This window comes from Ananas comosus, linkage group 22 (genome assembly GCF_001540865.1).
Source record: "Ananas comosus cultivar F153 linkage group 22, ASM154086v1, whole genome shotgun sequence".
Taxonomy (NCBI): domain Eukaryota; kingdom Viridiplantae; phylum Streptophyta; class Magnoliopsida; order Poales; family Bromeliaceae; genus Ananas; species Ananas comosus.
Window position 1 is genome coordinate 2,226,302 of NC_033642.1, and position 27,966 is coordinate 2,254,267.

The following is a 27,966-nucleotide window of genomic DNA, read 5'->3' on the forward strand; positions in this document are numbered from 1 at the left end:
TTTTCACTGTCCCGTCCCATGACACTTAAATCCTTGCTGCCAACCATCCAGATATTGATGGTAAACTTGGACAACGGCTTGTTTCTAAGAAAGTTGGCTAGTAGAACTATTGGAGCTCCACTTATTTATTTATTTAATTTTATAAAGCAAGGACTGTGTGCCACTTGCATGGGCCATGCTGGTCCAGCCTTGGTGCTGTATGGTGCATACCATGCCAAAGCTTGCATGATGTCTCCAAGCGCTTGAAATTCAACAACATCGACTGTGTAACAATGCTATTCCACTGGAATTAGGTCTTCGATTCACAGCCATGAACTTTCCCAATGGTGCCGGCGATTCCACAGATTTGATTGTGGCGTTCACAATGCCGATGGCTTCTATTGAGTGTCGTCAGTTGGTGCTAGAATTTATTTTAGGGTGAAAGCTAGAAGGAGAAAGGGGAATAAGAAAAAGCTTTCTGATTTTGGGCCTTGGTCAATCAAAATCCGACCAAAACCCACTCCGTCTGACGCAAGTTCAATGGAGCTTGTTTCAAGCAGGTTTTGGTAGACCGAAAACCTGGACCCTGAGAACCCTCTCTCTTCATCCCTTTCTTCTTAGACTCTTCTCTTATTCGGAACCCTAGCGTGCTGACTGAAGAATGCTGATTCTGACTGGAAGCATGCTGGCATGGTGCGGTGAAACGATTACACAGTGCAGCACAATGGCAGCACAGTGCAGCGCGGTGGCTACATCTGCAACATTTTTGTTTTCTTTAAGAGCAAATCATGTAATTGTTGTCCATATTGTGGTAAATTTGTATTAAATGCTCCTACTCCAGAGAGATGTAGATCAACCTGGTTCCATTAGCCATATTACCGAAGGCATTGCTCAATCACTTCTATCTGATTAAGTAGATATTCAAAGAAATTAAATTTTCATATCATTTTGTATTGTCCTACATAATTGTTGAGTTACTAAAACATGAAGCTGTAATTGTTTTTACTAGATGGTGAATATAAACCGTTCAAACAAAAGATATCATGCAACTATCTTTTTAATAGTTGTCGGTAGGACTCTTTGGAGTTATTTCTAGCCATATAAGTCATGTAACCACCCTTATCTGCTTTTACTGTCAGATTATTTGACACAGTTTTAGTGGGTAACATCGTATTAATTATTTTAGGGGGATAATGACACACCAAAACTTGGCACCGGGTTTTGATATTTTAATGGAAATGCTTACGTCAGCTTTAACTAATTTTCCAGTTAACTTCTTAGACTAAGAACTAACATTTAGTCAGCACGTAGTATCCGCCCCGCCTTTGAACCTTTTCTTTTTCTTTTTCCTTATTCATTAGGTCTGAACTTGTCACCTTCTTTTCTTTTCCTTTCGTTGACAATGTTATGGTCGTGGAAGCTCGTTAAATTAAGAACTAATAACTGGTACATTCATCAGATGGAAACTGCAGAATCATATCTGGACGCCGTAAAAAAGGCAGGAATCTTGATTGACATGCAGGTATGTATTGAAAACTATTTTCCTGATTAAGCTGTCATGAACTTGTAATTTGTAAGTTCATGCAGGCATCTGCAATTTTCAATTTATTTTCGATGATCTTATCTGCATGCTTCATGAATCTATCTTCTGAAGATTGTTGTGGTGTCCTAAGAATCTCTCATGTGGGCTTTCGCAACTGAGATTTATTAGTTACAACTTGCAAGCACTGATGTGAAGAATATTCTCATAAAAACTTATAATTCAAGGAGAGAACAAAAATTGAACTCTGATATTATTCTTAACTCTTAGTTTTAAAACTGTACTTTGTGCTTCTTAAGCTTTTTAATTACAGGAGCGCAAGGCAAAAATATTACGTGACTCCAATTTACTGGCTAGAAGTGTTGGCGGTCATCTTACTTCACCGGGTAGCTTATTGCTGGAGGTAAGTGTTCTTTACTATTCGACCCCTCATCTTCATTTATTTGTATCATCAACTAAGATCTAAGATTCGTGCAAACATCAACTGTAGGTTGTAAATCTTGTAGAAGCGCCTCTTCCAATACTTGGACAATTTGATGCTTCCTTCTTAGAGCTCCCAGAAGATATATTAACAACGGTATGTTTGTTTAGTCTTATGCTAGTTCTGCAATTGTCTCCCCTTTTTTTCTAATGCAATTCCGCATGTAGTATAAAGTAGGATATCTCCACATGCAAAGAATATTAAAATGAAGATGAGATAGATTTTAAATGATGGGTATATTCTGGCCAATCTTTTTCCATGATTTTCTTGACAAATTAATCAACCCCTACACAAAATCTGTGTTTATGTTTCCTTCTTATTGTTTATTGAAGCTTGAAATTTGTAAACTCCAGTAATTCCAGTTTTGTGCTTTCACTTGATCAATGATACTAATACATTTGAATGGTTGAGATTTTTGTTCCCTGTATGGTATAAGTTATTTCACCTATCTGACGCAAGTAAAATAGAGGAACAAATGGAGCATGCACAACCCTAGGTTCGACTGTTATATGTGACATTTTGTAGTTCTCTTGTGAAAATATGCCAATCCTAGAACAATGCAAAGATCAAAAAACATACAAGTCTCCATTAGGGAAGTATCGATTTTGAAATTTTCGTGGATGTTTTTTTTTGCATCACTGTTTTTGTTATGTTCAACAATTGAAGTTCATTTGTACAGATTGTATCGGTATACTTAAGTTATTTCCTCTTTCCTTATAATGCTGCTATATCAGACTAGCCGCTACATCAGACTATTCGTGGCATAGGTGCATGTCGTGTGCCATGCAAGTTATTATTAATTGCAATTAGTAATTCCATCTTATATTCTCTTAATGCAGTCAGGAAAGAGTTTTCCCGAGAACATTGATTTTATATCTGAAAATGATGAATGATTATTTTGTGCAGGTTATGCAAAAGCACCAGAGATACATTCCTCTGAGATCTACATCTACTGGCAATCTACTGCCCTTCTTTATTGCTGTGAGATTTCTTATTGGTTTCCATACCTAGTAGAAATCAGATTTCTGACTTCCATAATTAAGACACATTTTACTCCTGTTATTGCATGATCTCCTCTAGGTTGCCAATGGTGTGATCAAGGAAGAAGTAGTTCGTAAAGGGAACGAAGCTGTACTCAGGTCAGGCTTTGTTGATACCAATTTTGTAAACTCTTGCAAGATTTATATCTAGATCCTGCAGAGCTTTTACTCTTGCTTTTCTTTTTTTTTTCTTTGATTATTCTTTTCCAAATTAAGTATCCGTTATACTATTTTTCATGTTAATCATCAGAGCACGGTACGAAGATGCAAAATTTTTCTATAAAATGGATACTCAAAAGAAGTTTTCTGAGTTTCGAAGTCAGCTGAATGGGATTCTTTTTCATGTAAGTTGCAAAGTGCTACTGAATTGTGTATGAGTAATGCTTCTGCTTGATTTTGAAATAACTGATGGCCAAAATTAAACAGGAGAAGCTTGGGACAATGCTAGACAAGATGGAACGTGTACAGAAGATAGTTGCTAAACTAGGACTTGCTCTTGGAATAGATGAAAGGATGATCCCAGTTATCAAAGATGCTGCTGCAATTGCTATGTCAGATCTTGCGACTTCTATTGTCACAGAATTTACTTCCCTTGCTGGAATTATGGCTCGCCACTATGCTTTAAAGGATGGTTACCCTGAGCAGGTTCGCGAATAAATTTTCTGCAAGGATCTCTTACAATCTAATATTTTCTTGTCTAGAAGGACCATGCTTATTTCTGATTAATACATACTCGTGCAGAAAGCACTTGCAGTTTCTTAGATACTCCTAGATATTAATTTACTTGAGACGAACTCGGCTTATCATCTGGGAAGCAAATAATATTTCTTCTCTGATAGTTTTTAGCAAGATTTAAGTATCCATTGGCAGGGGCCGTGCCCACTATGCTGTACCGTGCCAACAAAATATTGCCACCATATGACCCCCGTGCTGATATAGCACGACTCAAAATGCTCTTTTCTTTGAAATTTGCAAGTAGTTATCTTAATAAAGTGCAAAAAAATTGATAAGAATATATAATAAGCAATTAGAACAAATTAGTGCCAAAAAAATAAATATTTTTTGCCATTGTGTGTCGGCACACATGTATTTTTTGTGACTGGCATCTATCAGTACCGCACAATACGTACCGTGCCAACAAATTTTCAGCACAACCTTGTGCCACGGCATTTAAATCCTTGCTTTCAATTTTCTGGATATAGTTAGTTCAGATAACTCATTTCAATTTCAATATTTAAATTTGTTATACATCGCAAAGATTCTATGGTGTCCTTGCTTTGCCTATGATGCCTGGCTCTCTGTGATGTTGCTGTCTACAACTTTCTCTATATTATTTGGTTAAATATTTTTTTAAAATTTCGCTAAGTGGTTGAAAAGGAGTTGTATGTTGTGTCTAGTGCCACTTTTGCTGACTATGCTGAACTGTTGAAGATTGCAGAGGCCCTATTTGAGATTATGCTCCCAAGATTTTCCGGAGATATCCTTCCAAAATCTGATGCTGGGATAGTTTTGGCTGTTGCTGACAGGTAAGTTCACACTTGATTTCTTAGTTCTTATTAGTTGGTTAATCGATATCTAGTTAGACATTAAATTTTTCATAGTTTCTGTATTTGTGTCTGAGATACATTTGTTAGCCGTTGAGGCGTCGAGTATTTGTTTCTTTTTATGGTTCTGATTTTCTGATGATTCTTCATGCAGTTCTTTTCTCTACATAGGTTTCGTTTTTTTTCTTTTTCAAATAACCTTTACTGCAGTGCGTACCTGCATTTATATGTGCCTGCTTTATTGAATTGTGGTACAAAAATACTGTTCACAATTTACTTCTTCAAGTGATGTAAAGCGCAATCCATCCTCTTCTCCTTAGCTATGTCCAACATTTAATCCAGACAATAACCCATAAGCATGGTCTATGAAGAGTATTGCCCCTGTCTAAACCATAAGTTGTTTTCCACTGTGCACTCTCTCGTCTCTAACCGCTTATGCATTTTATGACTTCTATCTCCAATATGCACTCTTCAAATTCTCCTTCTAGCATGTTACCAGTGGTTCTATCAAAAAAATAGTAGTTTCACTCTACACTTCTTATTGTGAAATTCTATTCTTCGTTTATATTTTAGTTATTCTTCCATCTTAATAACAATTTGGTGTTATTTCTCGCTCATCAGATTGGATAGTCTTGTTGGTTTATTTGGAGCTGGGTGTCAACCAAGCTCGACAAATGACCCTTTTGGCCTGCGAAGAATCTCATATGGACTTGTAAGTTCCAATTAACAATTAAATCATAGTCCTTTTTTGTTGATCTAGAATTGCCTTGTTAATCTTGTATTTCAGGTCCAAATACTAACAGAGAACAAAAAGAATTTGGACCTAAGAAGTGCATTGACATTAGTGGTAGATGTACAACCTATAGAAGTTGATGCCAATATCATAAATGAAGTGAGTTCGTTTAGCATGCGCATGTTGATATTTTCTACTTCTATATTTTGTGATATGTTTGTTTACAGCCTTTTTTTTTTTTCCCTCTCCTTGACTTAGGTACTACAATTTGTTACAAGGAGATTAGAACAACTTTTGGTATGTACCATCTTGTTAGTATGAATTGCTTACACACAAGCATTTTTCTCTTTCTCCTCCTTAAATTTGGTCTACCTTAATACTTTTTAACTTATGATCATAGTCAGATATTCATTCAAGATAAACTTGGATTTTTTTTCAAAGAATATTCCACCTTATAGCCTTCCCCGAAAATTGATTGTTAGTATGTATACAGGAGTTTCAAAAGATATTGATAATTGCCTGTACTCTAAGATTTGCTCAGATACCAAAACTTGTCAGATACACACCTAGTTAATGGATTTTAGGGAAAGCAACTTAATGGGTTCATGAAGATGCTTAACGAGCTTATGTAGGGTAGTCCGCAACTATTTTTCCCATCCTAAATTTCTTGATAGGTCAACATTGGAAGTTTACTTATATATTGGACACATATCAACTGAATTTTGAAGCCTGTAACAGTATATTGCTGGTTTGTCAAACTAAGGATGGCTGCATGGCGCTATCTACCTTAGGGATCACAGCTTTGAGGAATTCAATTTTCCTTGGTCGCAAACTAGCCGTTTAGAACTTTAGATGCACGATGATGCTTAAAGGAGATATGGATCATGGAGCATGGAGGATACTGCGTAAATAATTTAGGAAATCTGGTGCTGGAAGCAGCTTCTTTGCTGTTCGACCTCTCGCAGAGAATAATCTCAACCTTAGGTGGCTGCCATGCACCTTGCATGCATGTGAAACTCTTGAATCCAAACCATTAAAAGCTCCTCCCACATAGGTCCTACCATGTGAAGTTGCTCTAACTAGTGCGTACTAATCATTGATGTTTTCATTTTCATAATGGGGTTTTACAAACATATCCCTACAAAGTCATCTATTTATGTGTATACCTCTGTGAGTCCGAATTTTATAGAAAATGCAGTTTCTTACTAAAATACGCTTATAAATTGGTAAGTTATCCAATTCATAGAGGGATTAGAAGATGAGTTTGAAAGGAGGGTATCTTCCAAATTTGTCGCACCGTGAAGCTTTCAGTGCGTCAGGGCACAAAATCAAACTCGATAATCAAATTTCGGGACACAACTAACATAAAATTCTAATTTTGGAGTTGGAAGATTGAAAATATTGATAAAATTAAAAGCTATATTAAATCAATTGATATTTAAATTTATTTAATTTATTTGCATATAATTTATTGTTAGAGTTTTATGCATAGATCTAACAAATTTTTATGATCCACCGCGACGAGCTATGTGGAATTAAGCAGTCATCTCTTTGTAAAGTGCAAATTTATATAATTATTGTACTAGTGAATTTTATTATTATATTTTAATTTTTATTCTCTATAAAGTATAGTTGTGCTGTACATATAAAAAAGTTTATCGGTATGTTAATTGGTGAGTATAGTAAACTATACATAGTTAATATTCATAATTATTTGATAAGCCCGTGCCAAAGTGTGCTATTAGGAGGCCATACGTATCCATCGGTATGCAAGCGTGCGACATGTCGGCACGGAAGCATGTCTGTGCCGTACCATGCCAGGCAAGCAACGACACGCCCCCGTGCCACGACAATCCTTGGTATTTTTGTTACTACTAGCCACTAGTGTTACATATGTAAGAGATTTCAGTTTTGGAGGAAAATATATGAAATTCATATTCTACAATGATATACGTGTAAATACAAGAATTTAAGTGTCATGGCATAGGGTTGTGTTGAGCATCTGCCGACACGGTACGGTATGGAGCAAGCCATGACGTGCCAAGCCGATGTGTGTTAACGCATGGCATATTGTGCTGATGTGTGCCATTAACAAAAATGATTGCATGCTGAGACACTATGGCATGGGATATATATTACTTTCACACGAATAAATTTTAGTTGCTTATTATATATCTTTATCGAATTTTTTGTGCTTTATTGATGTAAATACTTGCTAATGTTTTTTTTTTAAAAAGAGGGTTTTTGAGCTGTGGTATCGATGTAGAGGTTGTATTGTGTTGAAATTTTTTCGGGATGGTATGGCATGGTGGGTATGGGTTGTGGCGATGGGCATTTTAAATCCTTGTGTAAATAGATAATTTAGCAGTAATATATGTCTCTTATCGTACTGACAATCTAGTTGATGATCCTTTTTCACTGTCATAGTTTATTCTATTATAATTGGTGGGTTTTTATTTCTTATAACGCTTTTTCTTGTTGTTAGGTGGACAAGGGTATTAATTCTGAAATAGTCCGCTCCGTTCTTCTAGAGCGTGCAAATTATCCGTATCTTGCATCACAATCAGCTGTTGAAGTAAGTTACCTGTTGCAACTGTTTTAGTAATTCATTTTGGTTGCCTCATATATGGACATGATTTAGAAGATGTTGCTTCTTTTAGGTAGAGACAGTTGAATATTTGAAAATCATACAATTTTCAGAATCAAGAGAAAACTGCAACTTGTTAATGACCTGCAATGAATAGTGTTATGTGATATTTCCTCCTTTTTTATGTTGATTTTAATGTACATTTAACATTTTCTGTTTGAAGCTGCTTTGTCCTATATTTGTTGATTTACTTTTTCAGATAACCATTGCTTTTCCTAACCAATAGAATTTTGTTATGAGGGCAAACTTACATGTAACATATTCATACTTTAGGGAACAAAGTGATCCTAGATTTACGTGAATGACCGAGGATTGTTGTGGCAGTGGCATAGGGCGTGCCGCTGTGCCAATGGCATGGTAGGGCACGACATAGCCTCCATGCCACTATCACAGCAATTCTTGAATTGGCACGGCTTTCTTTTATCAGGTTTTTTTTTTTTTTTGGGTGTCCAAAGCATCTTCTTAAGGTGTTTTAATATCTACAAAGTTTAGTAAAAAAAAAAAAAAATCACAGACATCTTAATAACTTGAGTGCTATTTTAACATAGTATAAAAGTACATTCATGAACATTCATGAACATTCATGAAGAAGAAATTGAAGTCGTAATTGGATAAAAATTTATGCAAAGACACTACCTGTGGATAAATTCACTAATTCAAAATGATAAAAGAAGCTGAGAACAAGCTTCAGATTTGTTATTTTTTTTTCTGCTACAGTTTAGTTTCATTATGCAATGGTTCCCACTATCTGCTCGGAAGGTTAGTTTATCTACAAGATCCGCATGCCATTTTATTACCCTTTCATCTCAAAAAAAAAAAATTATCCTCAAAAAGGATACAAAAAATAAGAAAGGAAATGTTTTCGTTATTATGTGGCTCGCCCCTGTGCCACATGGTGGCAGATCCTTGGCATAGTATGGCATGGGTGGCACGGGGAATCCAAGCATGAATCTATTTTTTACTCACAGATGCTTAAATATGTGCTATTTCGTTGTGATCATTAAAAAGAAGATTAGTGAGATTAGTTATGGAAAAAAGATTTGCAAATAAGGGACGTCTGGAGGTGAAGGTAAGTTATTAAAAGTTTGAAGTTGTAGGATAGAAAGTTTTCTTGTATTGTTACGTATTAATGTGTTGTGCTTGCGAACTATGGGAATGGTACATAATTCTGCCTAATGCTAGTGCATTCGGGTGTGTGATTTGCTGCTTTTAAATGCATTGCATGAACTAGCATGTGAACTTGGCACAGGACAAGCAATAGAATGACATGTATACTGAACCAAGGCACGAACCCCATAGGCATGTCAAGCAAGACATGAACCTTTGTTGTGGAGAATATCATCAAGGCATTAGAATTAGAAAATAGACAAGTTAGAGGGAACCATCCAGAAGGACGGACAGCATCTACACTCACTTCAAAGCATTCAATGTTACAGTGGAGAAAACCTAATTTAGCTGAAATGGAAATGCAATGAACACTAGTGCTTCTTGTGTAACAATCTGTGATACATTTCTGAATAGCAAATGTGAATGGTGGTATAATGTTGCTTTAGATGACAGACTGTGATGTTAAGGTGCAACAGTTGCAAAGGGTAGTTAGTGCTGACTTGAAGAACTGCAAGCGAACAAACTTGATGTTTTATGGAAACAATCTGAGAAAGAAATTTGTGATGTTTTGCTAGGATCTTATTTGACAGATAATCTTCCATAGATAGGCCTAAATTTGATCCCGCTGTAAATTACTTAATTGCTTTGAAGAATGAGAGAATATTCTAAGGAATTCATTATTTCAATTCTTTGAGTTTTAAAAATAAGAACAAGCGGTGATTTGTATAGACAATTTAAGACAACCGTAGACCTAAGTAAGGATTTAAGTGCCCATCAGCATTGGTCGTATTTATGTGCCGTATTGGGCCAATAAGGTATTGGCACGATGGCACAACTCAAAACTCTTTTTTCTTTAAATTAGCAAGTAATTTTTTCAATAAAGTTCAAAAGATTTGATAAAGATATAAAATAATCAATTAAAATATTTTATTGCTAAAGAAAATAAATATTTCATGCCATTATATATCGCCACATATGTATTATTTGTGACCGACACACAACGGCATGGCACAGCATGCACCATGCCATACTGTATCGGCAAGTTTTCGGCACGACCCCGTGCTACGGCATTTAAATCCTTGGACCTCAGAGGATTGACATATAAAAGGTTCCATTGGATAATCTACTGGAGGCAACGTATTATATTCAAGTAAAATAGTTTAGAAAGAGGTGTGTTCATAAAAGATTGCTAGTTTAACATTTATTTTTTTTAATGTTTGCATGTGTATATAGTGCATGTATCTGTGTCTGTACATGTGTATGTCAGCACAGTCATACACCAAATACACACATGCAGCGAGAGCTAAAATCCCCTGAGGAGAATTGTTAGTCAAAAGTAGATGCAAAAGGAAATGTAATATTATTAACTATTATAGAAATGAAATTGTATGCCAAGGATTTGAATATCCATATTTGGTGTCTGTAGAATGCTTGAGACTTCGACTAAGTACGAGATAATATGGAATGCTTCAACTTCAACTAAGTATGGGATAATTAATCCAATACTGCTGATATCTTGGTAATTATTTGTCCAAGAGCAGATAACATCTTGCAGCTGCATTTAACTAAGTTTGCGTAGAGTTGTATTCCTCAATAATAGGGACAAAACATAGTTGTTGGTTTAGCATGATAATGATATAAATATGACATTATAGAGTATTCGTTGATTGTGTGATCATATCTATACTAGAGCATTGATCATATCTATACTAGAGCATTCCTGTGAAGTGCAAGTTTAAAGTGCCTATCAAACTGGTATGGTTTCGTTATTCTAGTTACCCTGAAACTGAAAGAATGGCTTTTAGTAATCATCTTTGTCAAGTGCAGATGGAAGCCTTATCCAGAACCGAACTGTTTCCAAAAGTAGTTGAAGTGTATTCACGGCCAACAAGAATCATCCGTGGCAAGGATATCAATAATAATTTGGAGGTAAAGCACATGTTTAAAATTTTATGTTTATTTTTTAAATATATTTCAATCAATTAGATGTGCTTGTTTTTTTAAAACCTGTTGTTCAATATATTCTGTTCAATAATTGCTAACTTGGGTATGTATGGTACCGTCTAGTTCTAACCTGTGCAAAAACTTCCAATCTACAGAAAATAGTATCTAGTTGAAAATACATTCTTTAATGATCATTTTATGGTTGTTGTAACCAATGTTCTACATTAGCCACCATCAGGCCACCATGGCAGATTTGCAGTCTTGGTGCCACGCTTTCTAGATAAAAGCTCTCCATGGTGGATTGGAGGCTGGCAGCCATGGCGGCCGCCATATAGCAATAAATAAACGGTCGCTTTGTGCTAAAGGATGGAAAGTCCGTTTCTAAATGGGTTTTAAAACCCCAAGCCGGTAACGTTTTCTAAATGGGTTTTAAAACATGGGTTCCAACACCTCAGAAAAGAGATCGCTAAACCTATGTATCATAGACACTTCTGTAAGCCTCGCATGTCTGTGTCGGACAAGTGCGTGTCCGTGTCGACTCGTGTTCGATGTGGACACGCCATGGACGCACGTTCGATGCGGGTTCATAGCGCATCTCATAGAAGAAATATATATTTTTTATTTTACTTTCTTTTATGCATATATAATGAAAGATGATAAATATTTTAGCTTTTTGATAAATGCATATTATTATTTTTGGATAATAAATTATGTATGGTAGAGAATTTTTTTCTTAAGATATATGAACTAGCAATAAAAATTTTATTAATTTTTCTTAGCGGTGTCCCTTGCCATGTTCGAGTCGTGTCGTGTCCCGTGTCTTGTATCTTTGTTCATGACGCCTAGGGCTCGTTTGTTTGCATGGAAGTGGGGTGAAAGTGGGAGGGTGGAAGTGATTTTCGATAAAAACTGACTACTTCCGTTGTTTGGTTCACCGTAAAAAAGTTACGGTCGAAACTCCAGTTAACCTGAAACGGCCCATCGGCCGAAGTCAATTACGGTGAACGGAGGTGAAGAAAAAATAATAAAATAATATACTAGGTAAAGATAGTTATATTTAAATATATTTAATTATGGTACTAATTATTCTTTTATTCATTTGGCATATATAAAATATGATAAAATTTGATTAGTTAAGTTTTAATATTTTTTACTTAGTTTGTATAATTAAAATATAATAAAAATTGATTAATTAAGTATTAATATTTTTTAACTTTATAATTTTATTGTTGTGTTACTATAATTTTGTCTGCCGCGAACGAACCGGCCCCGCCGTAGGGTGTTTCTAAGGTGAGTGGTCATTCATGGTAGAGGTTGAATTTGTTTATGTTTTATTTTGAAATCAGGATTATAGGTTCATGGCTTCCAACGGACTCAAGAATCTGTTGTTAATTACCCCACACTTTCGGTGTTAAGAAACCCTCGATTAAGATTGTGTTGCTACTGCAGTGAAAAATATGAGCTCCCAGACAAGGACGATAATAGATATGCTCCGCTCTCAAGTAGGCGAGAGCTCAAAGAAAACTCGAAACGAGACTTGTAGGGCAGTCGACATCAATACTGATTCGGAGAATGATGAAAAAGATGCCCTACAAATAAAATTAAGATATGGAAAAGTGCTACCAGAAAGGCAAGAGCCAGTTCAAAAGGAGAGAAATAGAGAAGCTCTAGTCAACAAAGAACTTCCAACTTCTTCAAATCAAGCAAAGCTGACAAGAATAGAGTATAATGTACTCTCTCATTTACGAAAAGTACCAGCACTTCTGAGTGTTTATGACGCCCTCATGATGTCTAAAGAACTCAGAGAAGTGTTGATCTATGCTCTCCAAAATCCTGAGCCCTTCCATGCATATTTCACCGAAACAAGCATGAAGGAGGCGTTATACCTCGTCCACACCGCCAATATCACCTTTACAGAAAAGGATTTATTAATGGGGACAACACATCATAATCGACCGTTATATGTGACCGGCACAAGTGACGGAGAAAAGATGAACCGCATTTTAATTGACCCTGGATCTTCTGTGAACTTAATGACTTTAAGAACCCTAAAGAGTCTGGCAATGGATGTCGGCTATTTAAACTCAGAAAAAGTCGTAATTCAAGGGTTCAACCAACACAGTCAAAAGGCCCTCGGATCTATTACCCTCCCGATAAGATTTGGAAAGTTGCAAACTGAGGCAAAATTTTATGTTATCAATGCAGATACTTCCTATAAGGCATTGTTAGGAAGGCCTTGGTTGCATAAATATCACATAGTTCCGTCTACCCTTCATCAGTGCCTGAAATATATAAAAGATGGGGAGGAATATAGAATTGATGGCGATATTCGACCATTTGGAGTTCACGAAATTCGATATGAAGATGCAAAATATTTTATAGAATCAGAAGACATGGAAGAAAATCATAGCATATCGAGGGAACAATCCTCTAAAAAGAAGAAACTTGCAGATAAAATTAAGAGGGAATCAACAGTGCCGCATTTTGGAAGCGACTCAGATAGCTTCGATCTCGATGAAGATGAGTTATGTTGGGCTATGAAGCTTCTTTCAAACAATTGGAATACCCTCGAAGTTGAAAACTCGTCAGAAGACGAACATCACTTTACAGCTTATGTCAGGGCTGATAGAATAATTGCAAAAGCCTCTGACCTGGTGGAAGATACATTGACAATTCTCAAGGTTCCTGAAGAATGCCACAGACTTATTCCTGCAAGACAGGTTTCTGTTGTAGACCATTTAAAAACCTTCTTTGTCCCACCAAAGATAGAAGATGTTGAAGGAAGGAGAACAGTAAAAAGAGGAATTCTTTTTTATAAATCAGACAATCAAAAATCTACTGATGTTATTAGATCGGAGGATTATGATGATGATATATACGAGGATATAGAAATTCCAAATTATTTTTCAGCTAGCTTAAAAAGGATGATACACAAGTTAGGTTGCCCCACAAAGAGGTCCTGGGCCAATCACAAATTCTTCCAACGAATGTAGAATCCACCGCAAAGAAGATCCATACTCCCAAATGGCAAATCTAGCAATACCAGAGGCTTAGGATATTACAGAAGTTCCGCTTATCAAGATATCTATACCTGTAATATGATCAATGCAAATGAGGATATCGCTGAACATTTGGTCGATGAACAAAAATCTCTTGAACCAAAAGATGCACCTCAAGAGCTTGAAGATGGGGCACAAGCAACTGTAGATGAACTTCTCGAGATAAATTTGGGAACGGAAGAAGATCCCAAACCCACTTATATAAGTGCATTGCTTCCAGAAGAAGAATAAGAGAAGCTAAAGGCATTGCTAACAGAATTTAAAGATTGCTTCGCGTGGAGCTATAAAGAAATGCCAGGCCTTAATCCAGAAGTGGCTGTTCACAAGCTAGCTATAGACACTCAAGCTCATCCAGTCAAACAAGCTCCTAGAAGGATGAGGGTGGATCTGGAAGAGCAAATAATTGTGGAAACCAAAAAGCTCATTGAGGCAGGCTTTATAAGGGAAGAGAAATATGCTAACTGGATCGCTAGTATTGTCCCGGTCAAGAAGAAGAATGGCCAAATTTGTATATTTGGACCCTAAGTATATGGGTTAGGACTAGTCGAGCACGGTTTGACTTCCACTCTAGGTATATGTGCTAGAGCAAAAGACTGACTAGACCCTAAGTATATGTATTAGGGTTAGTCGAACATGGCTTGACTTCGACTCTAGGTATATATGCTAGAACAAAAGGCTGACTAGACCCTAAGTATATGGGTTAGGGTTAGTCGACCATGGTTTGACTTCCACTCTAGGTATATGTGCTAGAGCGAAAGGCTGACTAGACCTTAGGTATATGTGCTAGGGCTAGTATATATGTTAGAGTTCGAATAAACTTGATATCACTTAACTGAATTCTAAGTATATGACTTAGAACTCTGTCGATTTGGAGATGTTTTGCCTTAGTTATATGTGCTAAGCCAATTGACTTAGCCCTAAGTATATGTATTAGGGGTAGTCGATATTTAATTTTTACTCTAGGTATATGTGCCAGAGTAAAAAAAAAGTTCACGATGAGATTTGGGTATTGGTTCATGAGATTTGAGTATTGGCTCATGAGATTTGGTTCATGAACTTTGATATGGTTCATGGGTTTGGTGTATGAATTTGGTTCATGAACTTGGATATGGTTCATGGATTTGGTGTATGGATTTGGTTCATGAACTTGGATATGGTTCATGGGTTTGGTGTATTAGTCGCTGCTAGGTCGGCTATTGAAATTCTATCGCTAACTGTAGCGAATTTCGTTCGAAAAGCATTCTTCATTTCATTCCAAGTTTTGATTGAGTCATCTTCGAGAGAATAATACCAATCAAAAGCTATCCCGGTCAAGCTCTGAGGGAACTGGCGCAACAATAATGCACTGTTGCCTCCGGTGTTACCACACGTGGCTTTGAAATGTGCCAAATGTTGGTCCGAATTGCCCACTCCATTAAACTGTTTGAATTTGGGGATAACATACCCTAAAGGGAAGAGTATATCATCATATTCCACGGGATACGGATGCCCCCTTCCTTTCTGTTTGTGTATTGACCCTGCCATTGACTTTTTTAATTGAAGAGCAATGAGTTCTGATATTTCATCTCTGGTCATGTTGTGAGTATCTTTCTGGATGCGAGGTGTTGTAGCCAACTGATTCGTCCGATTTTCTTCGGTTGATGGTGTGGACAAGTTCAAGGTCGGTGGTATAGCTTGAACTTCAGGATTGCGTAATTGCACTCCCATGTGCGTTTGCATGTTGCTGAACATTTCCAAGACTTCGTCTAACTTTCTATGTAGATTTGATATGTCCTTGTCCTTTTCCTCCAGCTTCTTTCTCATTGAATCAATTAGGAGATCTTTAGGATCCCGGGGGAGAAAAGCGGGTTCCTCTTCATTCTCCTCTATATTAAACGGGTCAAGAGGTAAGTCAGTATTAGGATGTTGGGGTAAGTCCGTGTTGGGGTGTTCTCCTATCCCTTGAGAAGAACCGCCCCTTCTTGTTTCAGGGGCCTTCTTCCCTTTGCGCAGGAGAGCAGCTCTTGTAGCTATCTCCCTCAGCGTTGGATTACCATCATCATTATCTTCTTCTGTATGATTGACCATCCTTACTGTATGGATAGTCAACCTTTTGGAGCTTCCTCTTTGTTTCTCCGGATTATCAGAGAGAGAGAGAGAGAGAGAGAGAGAGAGTGAGAGAGAGAGAGAGAGAGAGGAGAGTATAAGCTCTCCTTTTTTTTGTTTCTCACCTTTTTTTTTCTTTCTTCTGTTCTTTTTTTTTCTTCCTGCTTTTGGTTCTCTTTTTTGGATCTCCCCCTTTTTTATTCAGAGGCCTCCTTATATTAAGCCTCTAATGGCTTGTGTTTTTTTTAGAAACTATTCAAATTTTTTTTTGAAAAGGAATGGTACCTTGATTAAGGTATGAAATTTTTTTCTTTTTGTTTTTTTAGTATCTTTTCTTCCCTTTCTTTTTTTTGAAGTGGGATATTTTTTTCAAATTTTACATTTTTTCCTCTTTTTTTCTCTTTCCTTTTTTTTATTTTTTTTATTTCATTTTTTTTTATTCAAACAAATTTATGTATAAAAAAATAATTTAGCTGTTTTAATTAAATTAATTACATAAAAGTATAATTATATTATTTTTATTTATTAAATTATTTATTATTTATATATAAATTATATTTTACATCATACATTTCCTACCAAACAAACAGCAGAACTAATAACTTCATTTCCATAACTACAAAACAAACAGCGGAGAAGTAGTTTTCATCGAACTCCACTTCAACCCAAAGTTCGGTTTCGATGAAACAAACATTCCCGTAGCTAGGGATGCAAACGGATCCGGGTTGGTGGAGCTCCCGCCCCGATCCGTCCCGACGGGGACAGTAAATGGGAGAAATAAACGGATTCGGGGCAAGAAATGGGAGAAATTTTGACCCGCCTCGAATCCGCCCCGCCATGATCCGCCCCGAATCCGCCCCGAAAATCATTTATATTTAAAAAATATATTCTTAAAAAATAATGTATTTATAAAAAAAAGTTCAAAATGCAAATAAATTAGTACTCTCATTTCTAATGTATTTGAAATTTTTAAATTTTGTTTTGAATTGTGATTGATATTTTTTATTTTTATAATTAATATTGTTAAATTATATATATAATATTATTAAAAATTATTAATTTATAATTTATAAAATATTAATAATATTATAATTTTATAAAAAAATATTAGTTGGGGGGGCGGATTCGAGGTGCCGGCGGGAGGTGGGTTACGAGGCGGATTATGGGATGTATTTTTAACCCGTCACGAATTCGGGTCGGGAGGCGGGGCGGGATTTTACTAGTCGGGGCGGGAGGCGGGGCGGGGCTCGTGCCCGCAGATCCGCCCCGTTTGCATCCCTACCCGTAGCGCTGAGTCCTAGCATTGAGCTAACTACCACCTCCTCTTATTCTTTGCTGAAGAAGACATTGCACCGAGCCTACAACCTTCTATTATTGTTGTTTTAGACCTTGTGTTTCCTTATTCTACATTTATCTACTTGATTTAGTAAATTAGAAATTAATTAGTAATATATAGTATTAAAAATTCAAGTTTGTCATGGGGACGTAGCGCCCATCATGTTGCCCACTATCCACTATTTGTCATAAAGACCCCTAACAGCGACATGCCTGCCTGATGCCACGCACCATTTAGAACATTGGTTGTACCTCATAACGATACATTAAACTTGCTCTAAAGCTTTCTTGCATCTAATTCCTTGGGGTTTGGGACTGGTTGCAACAGAGAAAACTGAGAATGTAAAATCAGATATTAGGTGACAGATATTTCGATTAGTGGATTAAAGGACATTATGAAAATTTAAGTATTCAAAAAGTTTATTTCAATCACATGTTGTATCACTGTAGGAAACTTGGCTCTGATACAATGGCAAATCAGATATCAGGCAACAAATGTCTTGATTAGTGAATTAAAGGACACCATGAAAGTTTTAGTATCTAAAGAGTTCACTTCAATCTCATGTTGTATCAGAGTAGGAAACTTGGCTCTGATACCAAGTTGATGCAGCCTTCCAGACATGCTGGGTAGGATTTAGGTTACGATCTTAACAAAGTTTCTATTCAGAAGAGAAATCAAGACTTCATGCACTGGCTAATATATAACCAAACCCTAGCCAACATGTAGGCTGGAAAACATTTTTGGGTTGCATCATTCCAGATTGCAATAGCTTTAGGTATTAGATGATTACAGTTTCTGATCTTTCAGTTTAGGTCATTTTGACTTCAAGGTTGCCTAGGGTTTTAGGTCACTGGAATTCAGTCTGCTGTGTTCGGATTATCTTGGGTTTCAGACAATCAGACTATTAGGTAGTCAAGTTTAAATCATTTGGATTCCTGGTGGTTTTAGAATTGACTATGATGGATTGATTTTTTTAGTTCCAGCTCTTTTTGATATATAATTTGTTCTTTGACTTTTCTGCTGGGTTTGAATAGATTGATAGCTGAGAGTTAATAATTGCTGAAAAATTCTTGCAAACCCTCTATTATGAATTATTGGTTTTTCTAAAAAAGGAATTTCTGAAAGCTTGTCTTTCAATAGTATTATCTGTTGAGTACTAACTATATGATGATGTTTCTCTATGAAATATCATCTATATATTTATATTTGTTGTGTATTACCTAAATTCATTGATATTTTGTGTACATTTCTGTATGAAATATCGTCTATTAATCATTTTTTTAAGAGGTTATGCAATTAGAACCAAATCATTCTTGAAATTTATAAATTTCTCTATAGTAGCACTGCCGCCAGCTAACAAGCTAACAACCGGCCCTCCTTACCCCATTAGGATCATTGTAGGGGCCATTTCCCTCTCTCCCATTCATTGGCCACCCTCCATCTATTTATGAATACCCAACGACCTTACCTGCACCCTACCTGCACACCAAGGATTTAAGTGCCGTGGCACGGGGTCGTGCCGAAAACTTGCCCGCACGGTGTGTGCCAAGTCGTGCCGATGCGCGCTGATTAAAAAAATTCTTTTGTGCCGACGCATAATAGCATGAAATATTTATTTTCTTCAGCAACAAAATATTCTAACTATTTATTATGTCTTTTTATCACATCTTTTGAACTTTATTGAAGAAATTACTTACTAATTTAAAGAATAGAGGGTTTTGAGCTGTGCCATCGGCACGGAGCCTGTATCGTGCCGGTATTTTGTTGGCACGGTGGATACGGCCCGTGCCGTCGGGCACTTAAAACCTTGCTGCACACAGCGCCTTCTCTCTGTCTCTCTCCCTACCTGTGCACAGCAACTTCTCTCTCTCTCTCTCTCTCTCTCTCTCTCTCTCTCTCGCACACACCTTTGCTCTACACATCTTCAAGCATTTGGTGTTTCATAACAACAATCTATTCATTCAACGTCCGACATACCAGTCCTTTATATTATTGTTTAACCTAACAGGTATCTACAAAGTCAAGCCAAAGCATCAATAATAGATACAAAAAATGAAATGTTGTTATTAGTGAAATGCTTTTGCCTCTAGCCTCTTTCGAGTTATTTGGAAGAAAAAGCTGCTCTGTAGGAACTAGTTGACTACTAATTTTACTAAAATAAATTGGTAAGTAAAACAATTTCGGGATCTGATAGATGCGACTCAGATCAAGTTTTTTTTTGGTTATTACCTTCGTGAAAAGCTATTATTGAGAGACGAAAAAAAATACAAACAAAAATAATGAAGAAACTCGATGAGTGATGTGTTTGCTCTCTCATGAGTAATTGAATAAGATGACCCAACAATGTGCATTGCTGGTTAGTTTGTTCCATGATAAGAATCATCATTGCTTGTGCATCTAATGTTAAATATAGTCTAGTCGCCTCACTGTGTAGTCAATGGCTAGGTATCTTCGACAGCATTTGAGAAAGACGAAGAACAAGCTCTATGGAGTGCTTACTTGGAAGTTTCTACAAAAATTCATCCAGGTATGCAGTGCGTAGTGTGGCAAACTGAGAATATGTAATTGTTCGATCTATCATTTTTAACTTTTATGTTCTCTGCCTTAATAGGTGTTGATATTGAAACTTTTGCGCAAACATCTTTGCTATTGCTACAACCCCTTGAAGATTTTTTCAACAATGTCTTTGTTATGGCGGTAAGTTCCAGTATAACTTCTCCTAGTGTTCCTATCTGGGGATAACTCAATTGAGCTGTGATTTGACTAAAACCTCCACATGTTTTTTTATATAATTAGCACATTTTAGGTAGTAAATTCTTGTAGAAGATGGCACGTTGTAGGTTAATACGTGAAATTTTAACCTAATACAATAATATCTAAAGCATGTATTCTTTAAAGAGCGTTCAAACAGCATCTTACTGGAACAACTGTTGTACATAAGGGAGAAAGCAATCTTCAATTTGTTCTCTAACTAATTTGGTTGGGATGCAGCACAATAATCCTACATTCTCTGTTTGCCATACAACGAAGAACTTACATGTGGTAGTTGCGGTAGGACAAACAGCACAAAAACTAAACTGAGGACTGAACTCACCCACATTGTTATTTAGAGGGCCCAAAAAGATCCGGAAGCTCCTTGGAACTTCCATCCTCTGATGCTAAAAATAAAATATTGATGGTACTTCCCAACTCTGGTGCTATAAATAAAATAGTGATGGGAACCACCACCGAAGAAGCATCCAGCCTGATGCTTCTTCGGTGGCAATTCCCACCATCATTTCACAGCATAGGAGTTGGGGAACTCAAAACATTTTCAAGTTATATGGGCTCTCTAAAATATCAAAACGGGTGCATTTGGCCGCCTCCTTGAACTTTGGTGTTGGTAATCATAGTTATGTAGTACTTTTAAGGCCTAATTACCTGCACATGATAATCTTTTTCTTATACTGTCGGGTAATACTTGTAGTTATTGTAGTCCAATAAAAAGTACTGTTACTGGCACTTGGTCTGACTGATAGCACAGTGATGGATTCTCAGTCTAGTTGTAGGTTATTCTGGGTCTAGTAACTCTGTAATATATAGTATTTAGTTTATTTCTAACAAGTAATAATACTGTAATCATCTGTAATCTGAATGTTCCTTAAGTCTCCTTTTTTTTTTTTCTACTGGCATGCTGTGATAATATCTATCTGCCCTTATATCACCTAATAATCTTCTGCATTTTCCGATTTCCTAAGATTTATGAGCAATTTATTTTTGTAATCTAGCTGTGAATGTTAGAATCCTACATTAAGTGTATCAGCATCTACAGAAGCATAGACAAGACTATTCGCTAGTCTGCATCCTGAGGTTGGATCACAATGCTTAATGAGCTTGTAGGCCCAGAAAGCAAAAGCTCCAAAACATCTACTTATGTTTTCAGCAAGAAAGCTGCAGCAGTCAGGAACATGAACAGCTGCTGAAAATTTTTTGCACAGCTCTACTGAAACATCACCTGTAGAGAAGCTTTCTAGCCTGGCCAAGCAGGCTCTTGAAAAGCTCTAGATATTACCTACTATTGTTGTCATAGAGGAGAATTTATTCTGCTTGTTTTAGAATCAATGGTACTTATTTTCCTCAATAGTAACAAAAAGGGAGATTATTGTCCATTTAAGATCTGAAAATAAAAACACTCTGTTCAGGAGGACCAAAGTATCAGAAATAATCGGTTGGCGCTTCTTAAGAAGATTGCGGACTTACCGAAAGGCGTCGCCGACCTCTCAGTTCTACCTGGATTTTAACACAACCAACAGCGTACTCCAACGCGTAACACATTCCTTTTTTCTTTTTCTTTTTTGACATTTGTAATGAGAGAATGTTCAATAGATGCTAATTGTATGATCGGAGTATACTATTTATTCTCTTGCCCTCGCGGTTACTTTGTGCTCCTTTGGTTATGGTGAGGACCTTTTTCAATATAAATGTGATACTCTTACCACATCGTATGGAAATGCGATTATAATTGGGCATATAAGAGACCATGGATCCTAATAATAATAATTGGGCTTAAGTATTTTGGGCCGGTGGTTTGGATTCAACGAGTTTTTATTGTTAATGAGCCGGATCGTTACAGTAAATGTAGTGAAAATTTATATATATTTTCGCACACTCTACATATTAAAAACGAGTACAGTTTTTCCATAAGATATGTTTATTCTTGTCCAGGATCTTCAGTCAATGCTATGTGAGATTATAAGCACTGTTGAAAAACCTACCATAGGGATTTGAAGATCAGAATAAGTGTTGGAGATTTATTTTTAATGAATGGAATAATGTTTCTCTGGGTTTTTTTTTATGTTCTGGACAAGTGGATTTTAGTAGTTGATTTTCAAAATAGTATAATTTTCTATACGCAGTCGTTTTGGATATATTGTTTATTATGTTTATTAGATGCCCATTTTGCATAAAAATCTCACCGGATTTGCAAACTTGCAAATTCGGTCTATGTTTTTGGATTTTACAGATTTAATCTGTTTTTCTAGAAATTTGAACAAATTGCCCCTCTACCCCAAAAAAATAAAAAATGTATACAGTATACAAATCAAATATTTTTTGTACGGCGCATATTAGCATCCCAAGAAAAAATGTGTAATGCCGCCTAATAATTCTAATATGTTTGTTTATAATCTGGAGACATAACTAGAACGTCGGGATCTAAATGAGGGGAGTTTGTAACATTTCAATAGTTTTACATAGGATGAAAAATGAATTCTAATTGAAAATATAAGATTATGCATTCTAATAATAATAATTAGATTTAAGTATTTTGGGTTAGTTTTTAGTAGGTCATGTCGTTACAAAATAACTAACAACAAAAGAGGTAGACAACCTACTTTTTTTAAGAATTTGCATAAATTGTTATCTCTAATGTGAATCCTGTAGTTTTATTTGTGCTGTTTTTATTGTTTCTTGTGTGAATTTTTTTCTAAAAAAAGTAAAGGTCACGAAAATATAAGAACTAAATATAGCAAAAAAAGTATAGAGATTGTAATATCTTCTTAAATAATATAATATTTGTATAAATTGTGGAATACATGTATAAATATTGTTACGTACCTCTTAATTCTTCGTTCTTTTCTTTTTCTTTTTCATCTTTGTTCCTTGGGCTTTTTTGGCTTGTAGCCCCTCAACAAAAAAAAAAAAAATTCAATAACCTTACAGAATTTATATTTGCAAGATTGATTTTATCCCTATCACTCAAGTGTCATATAAGCGTGACTAGCAGTCCAGGGTTTAAGTTGAACAAGGTGAATCAGGCCTGGTGGTAGCTAAGGATTGTGATGGGTTCTAGCCAGCCCATGCTTAGCCGGCTCGGTCCTCGAGTCACCTGACCCATGCCCCCATGCGACACTGCCCGCACATCATGCCCAGCTCACGGCCGGCCACGGCACCACCCGGGAGGGGCCGTCGTGACTATTGCTTCCGATCGAGCAAGCACGATGGGGCGCCTTTTTTCATATTTTATAATTTTGTGTAAATATACTTAAATTATTTAAAAATATATTTTTTAAATTTTGAAAAAAAAAAATCATGCTAGACATAATTAAAATAGGTTTTGAGGGGTTTATATCAAGTTTAGATCGAATTAGAATCAATTCGGATCAAAACAATACTTCAAAACTTTGAATTTGAATTCCAGACTAATTCGAACAACAAGAGTTTGGGCACCCAGAATAGATTTCGGGCCCCTTGCGACGCCCAGATCTTTTGAACCTTATCCAGATAGTTGGATTTGGGAAAATCTAGAATTCAGATGCCCAGAATACTTATGGGCGTTCGAATGTTGATTGGGACTCCACCCGCGGGCGCGGAGATAACATTCAAACTCTCTAATCCAGAAGAACTTTCAAATAGCCCCTGTGGGGACACCCAGAAGAACTTTCAAATAGCCCATTGGAAGCGCACCCGAATGAGTTTCGGATCCTTTCTCCTGAGAGCGCGATAAAATAAGCATTCGGATGCCTGAAAGTCCTGCGACGTCCGGATTGTAAAGTGGGTGGAGTCACTGGGCACTCGATTCCTGAACTGGGCGCGACTACGATCGATTCGGGCGCCCGAAATCCTGTGCACATATTTTGTTTTGTCCGGATTGTAAATAAAAAGAATTGAGCAGCTTAGTGCTATTGTAGCACCCCTATAAAATGGTTCTCACACTATGAACCCTAACCACAGCCATTGTTTACTCTCCCTCACTCTCTCTCTCTTCCCTTTTCTTTCTCTAAAAGAGAAGAGGTGTCGTTGCTTCCTCTTCTTGGAGCTTAGGAATCCATCTTCTCCAAAACTTAGAAAAGGTGGAGTGCTTCAAGAAGAAGCTTTAGGAGGAAGAAGTAGCTCTTCTCTCCCACGTTTAGATTACCAGAAAAAGAAGAGATAGAGTTCGTATTTTATTAGGGTTTGGTTTTAGGGTTTTCTCAAATGGAGATTTTTAGAATTCTAACTTCACTAGAACCGTATTTAGTTTTTCTTAGTGATTTTAATAAGAGATCAAGTCTAGCTATTGTTGAGGATCAAGCAAATGTGGGGATTATTATCAAAAATTTTTTTTTTTGATATCTTTGTTATCCAAATCTTTTTTGTATTATTAGCATGTATTATTGGTAATAAATAAACTAAATATGATAGTTGCATATTAGGGAAATAGAATTTTCTAACCCATTGTATGGTAAATGACATTATGTGTGATGCATGTAAAAAATTTGGAAACCTTGCATATCGGTTAAACAAGTGGTATTTAAATTTAGGTCAAAACTTAAGGTGAAATATAGTAATGACATGTGAACTCTAGGCTGTGTGTAAATTAGAGAACCAGGATGAACATGGTTAAAACCTTAGAAGTCATGAACTTAGAGTGTAATGGTAAAATATGTGCGGTCTTCAAAAAGTATTAAAAAATAAATGGAGGTGTGGAGCGATTGACTCCCTATGAGGTACTTGGAGAGTCCGAAACCAACAGACTCCATTTACCTACCGATTGGAAATGTGCGAGTGATCGACTCTCCACGAAGTGTTGCAAATAAAGAAACTAAACCACCAAGTTAGTTAAAACAAATGGATGCTTGAAAGGCATGAGATGGTTAGAGGCATGCAATAATTTGGGTAAATATGTAACCAATGATATAGTAACATCTTGTATACTTCAGACATTCTAGTTGCATTTTTATTATTGCATTTCTATTATAGAGATATTTGTTATAATTATTGTTTGTCTATTAATATTTTTCTTGGACTGAGTGAGTGTAAAGTATTACTTTTTATAGTTGCACCCACTGAAAACTCACTGTTGTTCTCATTTCTTTATTGTTTGTCTTTTTTTTTTTTCAAAGGCTATGGTTGTGGTGAGGTGCGTGTAGGGGTGTAATGTTGGCAGTGCCGAGCCGGCAGGGCCCACATTAGCCGACTGGAAACGGGCCGCAGGGCAACCCGGCCCGGCCCATCGTCAAATCCGGGCCGGACTGTACCAGGCCAAAGCTAACCAGTTCTCGGCCCAGCACGGCCCTCTGGCCTAGAAGTCACAGGCTGTGCTCCGGGCCGGCCCTTTAAATTTTTTTATTTTTAAAAAAATATGTTTAATTTAAAAATAACAATAATAAATTATTTGTATTTAAACTAGTATTTTGATTAAAAAATTTTAAAATTTATAGAAATAACTATAAAATAATTTTAAATTTTTAAAAAATATATGAATTTTTATTATTATTTAAAAAAAAAGCTTTTGGTCCAACAGACTAAAAGTCTTTAGTCCATTGGGCTAAGAATCACCTCTCACAAGGTCTGGCTCTTGGCTCGGACCCCATTGGGCCTTGGGATTCGGACCGTGTTGGCTCTTCTGGCATGGCCCAAACAGGCCGTGCCGTGTCGGGCTGCCCGTCTTTCTTCAGCCCGGCACGGCCCAGGCATGGTTCGGGCCATGCCATGCCAGCCCGTCGGGCCCAAGGGGGAGCGGCCTAGCACGGCCCAAAAGCTCGGGCCGAACCAGGCCGGGTGCTGCAGCTCGGCCCGAAGCCATGCCTGGCCGGGTGGCCCACGTGTTGCCTGACCCGTTTTACACCCCTAGGTGCCTGGTTGGCGTAAAGGTGTCGCATAATAGTGAATCTAGAGAGGTCTAAATAATACCTCTTTTTATAGCCAGAAAAGATGCTTATAATATTTTGGCACCCTTCGTGGAATAGTTGAACACTTAATTTCAATTGAAATGTTTTTACTAATGTGGTTACATTAAACAATCTTAAGCAGTCAAACTAAATGCAAACCTTGTTGTTGTTCTTGGCACTCTTTGTGGTTTTGACCATTTTATAATTTTGGTTGTTGATAACATTGTGGAGGATAACGACAATATAGAGAAACTATAACAATGTCTATATTATTACTCAGCGCATCGCTTCGGTTTCTTAACTAGTAATTGATGATGACACAAAAATTATCATTTCTCCACGTGAATTCAGTGAGGAAGACGAGACCGACGTGCTTGGGTTAATGTCATTGTATTTTTAAGATTTAATTTGTNGAGCTTTTGGCAATTATGAGGGCTCATTATGAGGGCTCATTATGTAGGCAATAGTGGGTGAGTTATGTGGCTAGTGGGTGAGTTGAAAAGGCTCATTAGGTCTATAAGTAGTGGGGTTTGGTTAAGGTCAAAACACACAAGAGAGAGTGTGTGTATGTGTGGGTTGTAATCTCTTTTCTAAGTAGTGTAGTACTTAGTTTTTTGAGTGAACTTCTGCCTCTCTCTCTTTGTCATTCCCTTTGCATATTTAGTCGTAGGACGCGAAGGTCCAGACTAGCAACAGGGGCGAAGGCTTGCCCATCTTCGAGCAGGAAGGCGGGCGCCGCACGGACTTTGTGAACAGAATTGCTAAGGCCGTGACAAGCTGCTGGCTTTAAATGGCAGTTTATATATTGAAGATGCACAATCTTTGCAAATTTGAAACCACCTGTAAATGGGATTTTGACACACGTAATCGAATCCTAATAGAAATGGGATAAAACCATTCATATATATATATATATATATATAGAAGACAACCAAGGAAAACCGAATAGCGAAAATAAATATATTTTGCTCAGACTCCCCCCGATCATCGAACATCATTAGATTGGCGCCGAATCCTGGGCACTTAGTACTGGGGATTGAGTTTCAACCGACATGTATACCGAAAGTATTCTTAGCCAAAATAAGAGGAACTGGTTGCCTAGGGGAAAGGCCATCCAAAGTCCCCCTTCTACCAGTGAAGAAGCAGATCAATTGGTTGGCTATGAAGCAGGTCACACAAAGCACCTTCAGGACCAGTGGAGAAGTAGGACACCCGAAATGATTCTATCATCAAGCAAGAAGGCCCGGCGCGTCCTCAACTATCGCAAATAATTCACATTCAAGGGGAAGGTCATCATAGCATAGGACAAAAAGGAGTAAAGAGAAACTCTGAAAAATAGAAGGACTGGACTAAAAGTGAGGAAAGCAAAGTACCCCAAAAGCAACAAAACATCATCGAAAACCACGCCGACCTGAACTCAACATATGTAGGACTAAATCAAAATATGCCGCATTAAGAATTCAACAAATTGAATTCTGAAACACCCAGCCAAAATCTGAATATAATATGATGAATTCAACATATTGCCTAGCTAAATTGAGCTGAATCCAGAATTCCCGATGTAATTTTGAATTGTGTTGATGTATTCTGCATGCAATACAGTGTCCAAGCTTATATTGGAGACCGTCAACCAAACAATGCCAGCAGTAAGACGTTCTATTGTGAATGATAGTAAGCCAAAGCATAAAAGTCAGAAACTAAAATTATTTAATTTCACATTGCAAATTTGAGCAAATTAAAGAGGGTAAAGCGGAAACCAAAATCAACCGAAAAGACCAGGTTGCCAGTTCTTTTTCTCGGATGACGGCTAGGAGCATACTGACATTCAATATTCCACAAAC

General features: G+C 36.9%; 2 protein-coding genes across 11 annotated transcripts in view; one reads left to right on the plus strand and one right to left on the minus strand.

Annotated features, from left to right (window-relative positions):
* Positions 1-27,966, minus strand: part of LOC109727422 (glycine--tRNA ligase, chloroplastic/mitochondrial 2-like) — an 82,127-nt gene that overhangs the window by 20,858 nt on the left and 33,303 nt on the right. The gene's annotated exons all lie outside the window — the stretch shown is intronic.
* On the plus strand, positions 1,048-22,072 carry LOC109727423 (glycine--tRNA ligase, chloroplastic/mitochondrial 2-like). 6 transcript variants are annotated; one of them, XM_020257550.1, is made up of 17 exons: positions 1,117-1,501; positions 1,833-1,922; positions 2,010-2,096; positions 2,907-2,981; positions 3,081-3,139; positions 3,291-3,384; positions 3,467-3,685; positions 4,472-4,566; positions 5,206-5,296; positions 5,372-5,476; positions 5,576-5,614; positions 7,803-7,892; positions 10,785-10,826; positions 10,899-11,000; positions 19,941-20,022; positions 20,107-20,192; positions 21,677-22,072. In XM_020257550.1, exons 1-17 carry the CDS (start codon positions 1,382-1,384, stop codon positions 21,773-21,775), a joined length of 1,575 nt encoding a protein of 524 aa, XP_020113139.1. In that variant the 5' UTR covers positions 1,117-1,381; the 3' UTR covers positions 21,776-22,072. The 6 variants fall into 6 exon arrangements, with proteins under 6 accessions (XP_020113142.1, XP_020113141.1, XP_020113139.1 ...); XM_020257555.1 differs by having other exon boundaries at positions 1,140-1,501; positions 1,819-1,922; XM_020257551.1 differs by lacking the exon at positions 10,785-10,826 and having other exon boundaries at positions 1,175-1,501.